Below are 10,589 nucleotides of genomic sequence, written 5' to 3' on the forward strand. Positions count from 1 at the left end.
CCAGCTCACTTGAGAGTCACTGCCACCTCCTGACTGTGCTCACACTGGATCTGCAGCACTTCAAGGCTCTGGGTGTCAGCCCCAGTCCCACTCAGCACATACAGATATTTTTGATGGGCTGATACATTCCAGCTTCAGCTGGTAAGAGAAGTCTTTCGTTTTCTTCAGAATATTGGTTCAGCAACATCATGAAACCACAAGCACCTAGCAAAGACACCAGCAAGAGCAGAAGGAACAAGACTTAACCCATCAAACTTTCACTGCATCTCATCATCTGCAACGCTCCCTTTTGGTTTTGCAGTTCTGTTTCTACAGGAATGAGCCATGGCATTTCCACTCAAAACATATAAGCTTTTGCTATCTAAGATATACATAGTCTGAATCTTCATTTTAAAAAAGGGGGAACAAAAAAGTCAGAAGCTATGAAATTCTCTGAATTTCCCTTTTATTTTTCAGTAAGAACACTGAGAATGCTTCTCCTGTTTATAATACCTGAAAATACCATGCAGGTGTGTAGAAAGCTACCAGGAAACACAAACCCTGACTGTCACAGGGCAACACTAAAAACCTGCCAGAGCACTCTGAAGTCACACCACAACCTCAGTACCTCATGGACAAATTCTCCCAGGATGTTCCCACAAGGACAGCCCGGAGGCAAACCCCAGGTGATCCACTGTGACCCACCACAGTGCCCTGTGCACTGCCCAATATTTATGTAAAGGCTAAAATAAGCTTTCTTCTCCCAGCTGTACTGCAAGAAGTTTCATTTCCAAGTCCTGGGTTTGTGCTCACTCCTTACCTCCTTCCTTTCTTCACCACTTCCCTCTATCCCCTCCACTCCTTTAAGCAGCATCACATCCCCCACACCACTTGTTTATTTTTTTTACTTCCCTCTAACATTGCAGCCCTCAGCTTGTCACACGTGAGCCACAGACAGAAGCCAACATTTCTCAGCAAGGACAGACCTCTGCAATGTGTCAGAGCTGATCCTGCACACACCCTCCCCAAGCCCATAAAAACAATCCCACGGTGACGTGACAGAGCAGCAGCACTGGACCATCCCAAACCATCCCAACGCCACAGCTCGAGGGATGGCATGAAATGTTTGCAGGAATCAGACCATGGTTTGGTCTCACCTGAATACCCATGGGCTCACCTAAACAAAATCCCTGCATTCAACAAGAGGAAAGATCATGGAATCTATGGAATCCTATGGAATTTGTGCAGCCCTTTACCCAAATTTTAGCCTGAATGTTGATATCATTCACAGAAAGCTTGTGCTGGCACTCCAGATGCTGCACTCTCCAGGCTTGCTCATTCACTAAGGTACATTTCCACACAAAAGAGCAGAAGCACAGGATCTGCTCAGCTCTGATGTATGAACTGCTCTGAAAAGCCTCCGAGACAGCCATGGCCTACATCCGTATGTGCCTCAAAGTGCTCACAACCAGAGACACAAAGATGTGGGGGAATTCAAAGCATCTAAACACAGCAGCTTAAAATACTTCTGTGCATCTGCTTTTGAGCCTTTCAAAAATGAGTAACCTTCACCTCTGCTTTCCCAGAGCAGATCACTGGGGTTCCTGAGCAGGAGGAGGATGAGCACCACCCCAGTGCCCTGCTCACAGCGAGCAGCACAGCTCCAGCCCCCCCAGAAACTTCCTTATTACCCCAACTGCTGACAAAGGAATCGAATTATTGCAAGGCAAGGGGGCAAGTGAACTGCTAGGGAGGCAAAAAGCTGTTAGACATGAGTGTGACAGGCTCCAGCTTCCAACCCCTGCCTGCTGTAACACACAGCAGCTGTCGGGCACCTCCCTGCTTTAGCACCTTCATACCAAAAATTACCTTTATTAAAGGTAAATGTTTAACTCTGCTAAGTCTCAGGAGAGACCAAATAACAGCGCAGTAAAAACTGCAGTGTCTTGCTAGAGACAGAACAGAAGCACAACCAGGGCACAGTGGTGAATCTACTGCAAATTCCTTACTGCCTAGTGCTTTCCTGGAAATCCAAGTACTGTTGGACAGCACTGGAGACCTTTGTTATATCCAACAACCTACACCCAACTGTGTTTAATCTTTTATAAAAACTTAACATCCAACAATCTGTCTGCATTCCACGTTCTTCACAATCCAACCAGTGCAATAGCCTGTATTTTCTTCCTTATAACTGCCAATAAAGGCAGAAATCACTGATGTGCCTTGTCAAACCAGAGACAACAAAAACAAGCTGAGAACATATGTCACAAAATGAGTGGGATTTATCTTATGTTCACTAATTTAAGGACACATTTATGAATGTCAGGTCCAAGTTTATCCCATCTTCCTGGTACATTCAACTCCATTTGTGAGCTCTCCAGTACAAGTCTCTTCACCCAACACTCCTTGTCTTCTGCAAACAATCCCATTTCAGCTTTCCCCCTCTCATCCTCACACCTTTCTCCCCATTTCCCCATTCCAGCATCGTGGACCATTGTCACTATATTCCCAATACACTGTATTTTCAAGGCCACAAAAGATATGGGAAAGAACCAAGCACATGTGCAGAAAAAGCCTGGATACACAAGATGGGAACTTTCCACCCTGCTTACATAGAAACACTACAAGGCAGAGCCCACTGCCTGCTTGGTGCCTTAAAAAATACCAGTCATCCACATGTGTCTGTTCTCTGCCCAATAAATAAACTGCCTTTATTCTCAGCCTCAGTGTGATCAAACTGAAACTCTGGATTGTGCATTTTCCTACATCCACTTTTTGCATTACAAATCAGCTTGCAAATAAAGAATAACTGTTCACTGGAATTTTAGACTGCGTGTAATTTCTTCTCTAACAAATACTTCACCCATTACTTATTTGGTATTGTTAGACACAGCCAACCAGAGTGATTTTTTTTCAGAAAACTCCCAACCATTACCATATCCCAAATCCTCCCTACTGCACTGCTCAATACATCATCCAATTAACCACTAACTTGGCATTAAAGCAGAGTGACCGAAGCACACACTGACTCTTCCACATTTCTGATGGGCATAATTTCATTGCAGGAACATAACAAGGGATAGAAAAGCTCTCAGAGATTTATTCCCAAGGAGCAGGACTCAAGGAATCCTATGAAAGACAAGTTCCTGTGCCAGAAGTCCATCAAGGGCCCTTCTTCTGGTATGTCACGTGTGGGGGGTGTCCAGGGACATCAGCCTGACCACCACAAGCTGCCAAATCTTGCCAGCTGCAGGGAGCAGTGATTGCTCTCAGAGTACCTTGGCTGCAGTGCCCTGGCTTTGCCATCCCTCCATTCTCTGTACTGCATCTTCCTGCAGGAACACCCAGCTGCTTTCAGCACACCTCTCCCAGCAGGTGAGGGGAGCAGAAACGTGGGTACAGCAGCTGGAGACTCTTCTCCACATGCACATTCAGCTACCACCACAAACAGAAAAGCACTGACTACTTTTAGGAAAGAAACAATTCTACAATGACCTGCACAGATACACAAAATTAAACACTCAGACCTGATCATTAATTGCACTTCTGATGAAGCATACCTTCAGAACTCCTTCAGAGATCAGCTTGTGCTCTGGTACCATCAGACCCAACTAAAGGATGCCAACAACTCCACCTGTTTCTAATTTGGTAACAGAAGTACTTCAGTATTTTAAAGCTATTCATTACAACTTAGTCCTTACAGATTTTGTTACAGATTTTATAAGATCAATGGTTTACCTTAAATAATTAGTCACAGAACTAATACTCCATCCTTACTTTAATCATATATGATGCAATACCAGGATGAGAGTTAAAAAAACAAACACATTAACAAGATTTGCCTTTAGATTTTCACTCCCCAGCTTGATGGTAACGAGTTCTGCTGTTCTGCTCAAAAGCAATAAGAAGCTGTACTTTTTACCAGAATGTGAGCCTGTCCTAAAAAGCTACACTGACATTTTGAGAACTTGTGTTTATTGTCAAAATAACTACAGATAGTTTAAGTTTTCAAAGGGTATTAACTTCTTCCATTTGTCCTCAGATCCAGCTCAGAGCTGTGGCTCAAGCTAGACTCATCCTGCTGGTCAGAGAGACCAGCTGCCTCCTCTGATATTGATATATACACACATATTCAGAAATATTAAGCAAGCTGTCAAGGAGAGCTGCATGCTGTGCCCACGGGAACACGATGCTCCTTTCCCTCTTCTCCAGCAAAAGGTTGTTTTTAGAGTGAAGGTGATGGTGACACCAAAAACTACAAACAAGGCAGGACCACGGAACAGCAGGTTACCTTCACGCTGCTGAACTGATTCCAATCACACAGCTGCTTCCAAACTGGACGTGCAGCAGCATTTCTCTGATTTCATCTGCATTTACTGCCACCATACTTGCTGTTTGTGAGGGTCTGTTTTCTCTGAGCACTGCAACTCCCTCCCCATCAAACACAGGGCTATCTACCACCACATGGCAAACTGAAGCAGCAATGCCATGCCCATTCCACAGTTTCTTTAGGAATCATGCCAGCCTTTACTACAGAAAAGGGTTAATGCTCAGCTGCATGCCTCGCAGGTACAGTCTCCAGTGAAGAGCCCTGTTTGATACCTGTAGGAAGCTGCCATTTTTGCATCTCATATTCCATTTGTGAACAGACCTTTTTGTTCTTTAATCCAAGTTCTGAATTATTTAGTCCCGTCTCCAACACTTGAAACATCTTTCCCTATAAACAAGGGGTTATTTAGCGAAAGGAAATAAATATTTTAAAAAGTCAGACCCTAAAGTGTTCCTGACTCTGTTTTTAATTAATATTGATACAATCTGGAGAAACCTGCTTCTTAATATTACAAGGCAGGTCGAAGCTCATCAACAGTTAAACGTCTCCTTCTAACAGAAGGTGGAAGAGGAAGTTGGGAGCAGCTGGGTACGCAGCGCTCGCTGCCAGCGATCCGGGACTGCCCAGTCCCAGCTCCCCACAACTTTCCCATGCACAGAGAGCTTCAAAGCCCTCACACCCTGAGCTACACGAGCTGGAGCTCACAGGGCTCAGGTGGAATCGCGTTAAGCATAAATCCTCCAGGCTTCCGTGCTGGAACACAGCGTACGCGGAAGTATTTTTATTTTCTACGATTCCACGCTCGAAATACGTCAGTGCAAGTGAAGGACGGGGACGGAGGGAGGCATGGACAGTTCTGTGGCACTGAACTTCATCCCCAGGAATGATAGTTTTTATAGCACATTGCTTCATCTGCAAGTGGGAGTAAATATTACACTACCTCTTGGTGTGGATGGGGTGGGTAAAAAACCATAAAAAGCTAATTTGAAACAAATTAACTATTCTGCATAGGGAAGAAGGTGCTCCCTCCCTCCCCGGTCAGTGCAGGGCTCTCTGCAGACAGAGTGTGTCCAAAGTTACCAAACTCCGTGCTGCTCACAGCCTGCCTGCTGAACCTGCCAACAGGTGAACAGCCTCAATCCGCAGCGCGGATAAATAATCACCAGTCCTCAAAAGCAGGTAATGAATATTGTTCAAACAACTCTAAGCTGGCATTACCAGAATGCTTCAAAGGAGAAGCTACAAGCTGTTCAAGTCAGACTGTCACATTTAGTCTGCAAAAACGAGATTAAGGTTTGTACAGTGATACTCCACAACAGGTTTTACAGTATGCACAGAAATTAAATTATGATAAAAGTGAGCTATTTTTTACCAAAAACAGAATAGAACAATCTATCAAAATGCCATTTGGCTGTGTTCATTACATTTTAGAATTTCATTTACATGATAGATACTTTAGCATAATATGTTTTAATCAATAAGCATTTCTGAAGGCTTTATTTTTATAGGCAATATTTAGACTCGTTCACCGTTAAATGTAACGCCACAGCAGCGACGTTCGGAGCGTTTATTTTCCTATGCTAAGCAAGTACAGCCACACGTACACAGAGGCAAAAGCAAAAGTCCACAATTAGAGATGTCAGACCTTGTTTAACTACATCTTAATTTAATCCGTTTTATTTTATACAATTCTACATCTGGATCTCATTTTCTGTATTCCTGTAGGTATTCCGGGTCACTATTAAGAACCCTTTCAAGTTAGCAAAGTTCAGCCAAGTCTACCTTAATCCAAAACCTTTAAAAGAAACAATAAAACGCGAAAGGGGGTGGAAGGCGACAGAGAAACCTAAACCAAAACGCTACTTCACCCCACCTCCTAATGCACCTGAACGTCGGGAGGGACCGGCCTCCCAGCACAGACCCCGCGCAGCACTTCCCGTTTCGGGGGTGCTGGGTGGGAGTTTGAGCATCGCTCCCGCACGCCCGGCCGAGGGGAAGGGAGGGCGGGACCCCCGGCAGCATCCCCTCACCTGCAGCGGGAATGCGGCTCTGCCCAGCATCAGCGCACCATCCCTGCCTGCCGCAGCCTCCGGCCCGCAACAACGCCGCCTCCGCGGGGGCCAGGGTGGGCAGCCGCCGGCTTTCGAGCCAATTTATTTAAACGGGAGGCAGCGGCGGGTTTGGAGAGGCAGGGCAGCGCCTTGCTGCGCCAATCAACTGGGAGACACGCGTGTTGCAATCCCATTCACGGCGGGAGCAGCACCGATACAGCGCCTGACAGCCCCCCCGGCCCGCCCCGGCCTTATCTGCAGCCCGGCAACTCAATTAAACCGTGGGGCCGCCGTTCCCCCCGGGGCCGGGGGAGGGAGGCCGCTCCGCGAGGACTTTCCCTCGCAGGAAACGGCACTTCTGGGCTCCCCCGAGCCAGCACAGTAAAGCATCAATATTCCGCTCGCCTGTCAGATCCTGGACAGCAGGAGAGGCTGGAGAGCCCGTGAATTATGTAACGTGCCCTGCCGCCGCCGCGGGGAGATGCGCTGCCATGCCCCCCCCCCTCCGGCCGGGACGCTCCCGCGCCCTCCCCGCCGCTGCCCTGCCGAGCCCCCGCTCCGCGCACCGGGCGCTCGCCCCTTCCCACCCCGCGGGACCCTCCGCCGCTCCCTCCCTCGCTCGCTGCCGCCTGTCCCCCCGCGTCCCCTCCCCTGGCGGTGCCCGCGGCGCTCGCAGGGCGGCGGCCGGAGCCCCGCGGCCGGCGGAGCGGAGCGGAGCGGAGCAGAGGGAGCGGAGCGGAGCGAGGGCCGGCACCCCGCGGCGGCGGCGGGGAGCGCCCGCCCGCCCGGCCGGCACCACAGCGCCCCCAGCCCCCGCCGCTCCGCGCCTGCACCGCCAGCCCGCCCGGCGCCCCCACACAAAGTCCCAGCACTCGGTAAACTTTCCCCGGCTCCCGGCGGAGGAAAAGCGGCGGGGACGCGGCGGAGGGAAGGGGGCAGGCGGCGGGGAGGGAGAGGGAGGAGGCGGGCGGGCGATGAGCGGCGGCCGCCGGGAGTCCCGCCGCGCCCGGCGCCCCGCACGGCCCCGCCGCCGGGGGGGAGCGCGGAGCGGGGAAAGAGCAGCCCGGGACGGAGCGGGCGAAGCGGCGGCAGCCCCGGCAGCGGCGGCTCCGGCGCCATCTTGGGCTGATCGATGAATTGAACAAAGAGGATCAATTTCCGATGGGGCCGGTGATCGATGGCGGGGGGGGCGGAGGGAGCGGAGCGCCGCGGCCGGGCGGAGCGGGGGGTTCCCTTTAGGCGGCGCGGGCCGGCAGCGGGAGGAGGAGGGGGAGGCCGGGCCCGAGGGAAGGCGGAGAAGGGAGGGAGGGGGGGGGTCCGGCGGCGCGGCCCGGCCGGTGCGGCGAGCGGGGGAGCCTGACCTGCAGCTGCTGTAAATCAAAGCGCTTCCAATATTGAAACATCGATCCCACATTGGCCGCCATCTTGAGACATATTGAGACAGAGTGAGCGGCTGATAGAGAGAGAGGGGCTGGAGTTCAGGAGCCGGGAGGGAGGGGGAGGGAGGGAGGGAGGGAGAGAGAGAGGGAGGGAGCCGGCGGGAGGGGGGAGGAGGGGCGGGGGGGCAAGGGGGAGGGAGGCGGGCAGGGAGCGCCCAAATCCCGGCCTGGAGCCCGCCCGGAACACGGACTCAGCCCGCGCGCTCGCGGGGGGGGGCGGGTGGGGGGGGGGCAGGAGCGGCTCGCCCGCGCGCTCGCGGCGACCCCGCGGCCCCGGCCCGCGCCCGCGGGAACGCGCGCAGGAAGGGGACGCGGGGCGCGCGGGGACACGCGGGGACAGGAGCGCGCCGAGCGGGCACGCGCCGCGCGGGGGGATGCGGGGACAGCGGCGCGGGGCCGTGCGGCACCGGCGGGATGCGGGATGCGGGATGCGGGATGCGGGGCGCTGCGGGAACGGCGCGCAGCCCCCGCGGGCGCGCTGCGGGGTCAGCGCACCGCCCGGCAAATGGTGCCCGGAGCGGCGGCGGCGGCGGGGGGAGCCCGCTCGGGGCTAAAATTAGCCAAGTGCAGAGAGTTTAGGGGAAACAACAATGAAAAAGTGTATCGAGGGCAGCGGGTTCCCGGTGTCCGGGGCGGTCCGGGAGCGCCTGGAACGGGATTTCTTCAGCGCGGACAGGCGCTCCCGGCCGGGGCCGGTGCCGAGGGGAGACGGATCGCACGGAGGTTGGAAAATCAGATCCCAGCCCCGCGCAGGATATCCATAGAAACGGAGATTAAAAGGATGAAATAACTTATTTTGTTCTAAACAACAATGTTGCTATAAATACGAACATTTTCCTTGTTCCCTTCCTGAAAAGCACAGAACATTTTAGCAGGCTCATCTCCTAAGAAAACAAACCAGCCTGCAGATATCTTGCCCCTCTCGAAAGCGTTCCCTGTTTTTACTGGGAGATGGGCAAAGCCACGGTCTGTACCTGTCCCCTGTGGAATCAATAAGCTGCACGGTATTTTTCCAAATACAGCTACTTTCGCTGTTTTGCACTTAATCTGTAAAAGGGAAATATCTCTTTTCCACACCCCCCCCATCCCCCCTCCCCCAAGTGAGCGATTGTAGATTTTTTCTCAAATTGTATTTGATCACTGAGTGAATTTAGTGCTCGCTCAAGTCCATGGGCTGACTGCTTGGAAATGGCTCTGCCTGTCTTTGGAGAAGTTACGGCAGAGACAGCGGCAGAGCAATTGCCACAGATTATTTCCCAATCTGCTGCCGGCCTCCTTTGCAAGAGCACCATCATTTCAGCCTCCATTTCCACTTTTTGCTGAGGCTGCTGCTTACAAAGATACTAATTGCGATGGCGGGTTTTATGTTAATGGGTTCCACGTAATGATCAGCCCGACGACTGCAGACCTTCAGATTGTTGGTTGGCTGTGCTGGGAATAAAACTAATGGCATTTGGTTATGAAAATGTCAGACCTCTGTGTGATGATCTAAACTGGGGGCCCGATGAGACTGAAATCCAAGAGCCTCCAGCTGTGGGGCTGCACCCAGGGATGCCCTTGGAGAAGGAAACTCCTTGTCCCCCCACAAGTGCTATGCTTTGAGGGAGGGCAGCTCCTTGCTGGGATGATGCTGGGGAGGATTGGGGAGCCCGGCTGGGGCCCCCCTGCTGCGCGGAGAGGCTGTGGGGTGCTCGGAGCGGGGATGGAGCTGCGCGAGCCTCCAAATTCTGACTAACGCCGTAACCGGTTTGGTAGCTCTAAAATAGGATTTTAATCCTGGGAAGCATCATTTCACATTCCAGTGATCTAATCAAAATCCTTTCCTCTAATCTCTCCATGGTCCCCCCTTTCTAGATGAAAGAGGCTGGAGTTCCTATCTTCACCCTTTCTCCACTGCCTCCCTGTTCTACCAGTCTGTTCTGTGTCCAGGCAACTGCAAAAAGACATTTCAAAGGCTCCTGCCGTGCCATGTAGATGTGTTCTCTTGTTAGTTTGGACTGCAGGTGTGTAAGCCTCAAGGATGAAGTATGGTGGTGCTGTTTTAGGTTCGGGGCACACAGTCATGGCGCAATAAATCACACAGGAACGCTCCGCTTTGAACGCGGGCGCATAGAGAAGGGAAAAGAAAAAAGCATCTGACCTGAATCATTTTCTGGAAACACATCTGGTTAAAATCCAAAGTTTTAAATTGAGTAATATTTTAAAATACATTTGGTGGGTATTAAATTACAGTGTTATATCTGGTAATATTTATGATACTAATGTGTTAAGCGGAGGTTTATATCTGTCAAGAAATATGAATGATTGTCATATGGGGTAACAAATGAATCCTGATATAAATAACATTTTATGATATTTTTAACATTATTGTAGTATTTTTTTTTTGCAGAAGTTACATTATTGCCAATTTGAAATAAAAGCTCTGTGGCTACATACCAAAGCTTTTAGCTATGTAATTTTGAGTAAGTACAAAGCAGTACGGCTGATTTGGGAATTACTGACAAACCTTAACTCAGCTGGAAGACAAATGCTGAGCACCTATAATTCCTATTGTCTTCCATCAGGATCAAGTCCCTCGTTTGCCATTTTGTGTGGCAGCAAGCCCAAGGAAATCTTGCTTGACAGCTCTGTTTTCTCAAAGTGCTGCATTTCTTCAGGCTGGATTCTGCAAAGATCCTGCAGGCTACAGAGCTCCTTGGAGCGAGCGATAATGTGCTTTGTGTTCCTGCTGAAATGTACCTGTGTACAGTGAGAGAGAGAGCTTGGAAAACTGGGTGCACCCTGGCTAGA

At 50.9% G+C, this 10,589-nt stretch overlaps 2 protein-coding genes across 9 annotated transcripts in view; one reads left to right on the forward strand and one right to left on the reverse strand.

The window, feature by feature from the left end:
• CUX1 (cut like homeobox 1) overlaps nucleotides 1-8,006 on the reverse strand; it is a 263,931-nt gene extending 255,925 nt beyond the window's left edge. For 3 of the 8 annotated variants that reach the window (XM_056506366.1, XM_056506365.1, XM_056506364.1), the window contains exon 1: nucleotides 7,722-7,900. In XM_056506366.1, the coding sequence (XP_056362341.1) occupies nucleotides 7,722-7,784 (63 nt within the window). In that variant the 5' untranslated portion in view covers nucleotides 7,785-7,900. Of the gene's footprint in view, nucleotides 1-7,721 lie in introns of all 8 variants that reach the window. The other 5 variants (XM_056506371.1, XM_056506363.1, XM_056506370.1 and 2 more) reach the window with 4 other exon arrangements.
• Nucleotides 5,805-10,178, forward strand: LOC130260724 (translation initiation factor IF-2-like). Its single transcript, XM_056506372.1, has 2 exons — nucleotides 5,805-7,235; nucleotides 9,654-10,178. The coding sequence occupies exons 1-2, from the start codon at nucleotides 6,852-6,854 to the stop codon at nucleotides 9,771-9,773; spliced, it is 504 nt and encodes a 167-aa protein (XP_056362347.1). The 5' UTR covers nucleotides 5,805-6,851; the 3' UTR covers nucleotides 9,774-10,178.
• Nucleotides 10,179-10,589: the final 411 nt, after the last annotated feature.

This window comes from Oenanthe melanoleuca, chromosome 19, assembly GCF_029582105.1.
Source record: "Oenanthe melanoleuca isolate GR-GAL-2019-014 chromosome 19, OMel1.0, whole genome shotgun sequence".
Classification (NCBI taxonomy): Eukaryota; Metazoa; Chordata; class Aves; order Passeriformes; family Muscicapidae; genus Oenanthe; species Oenanthe melanoleuca.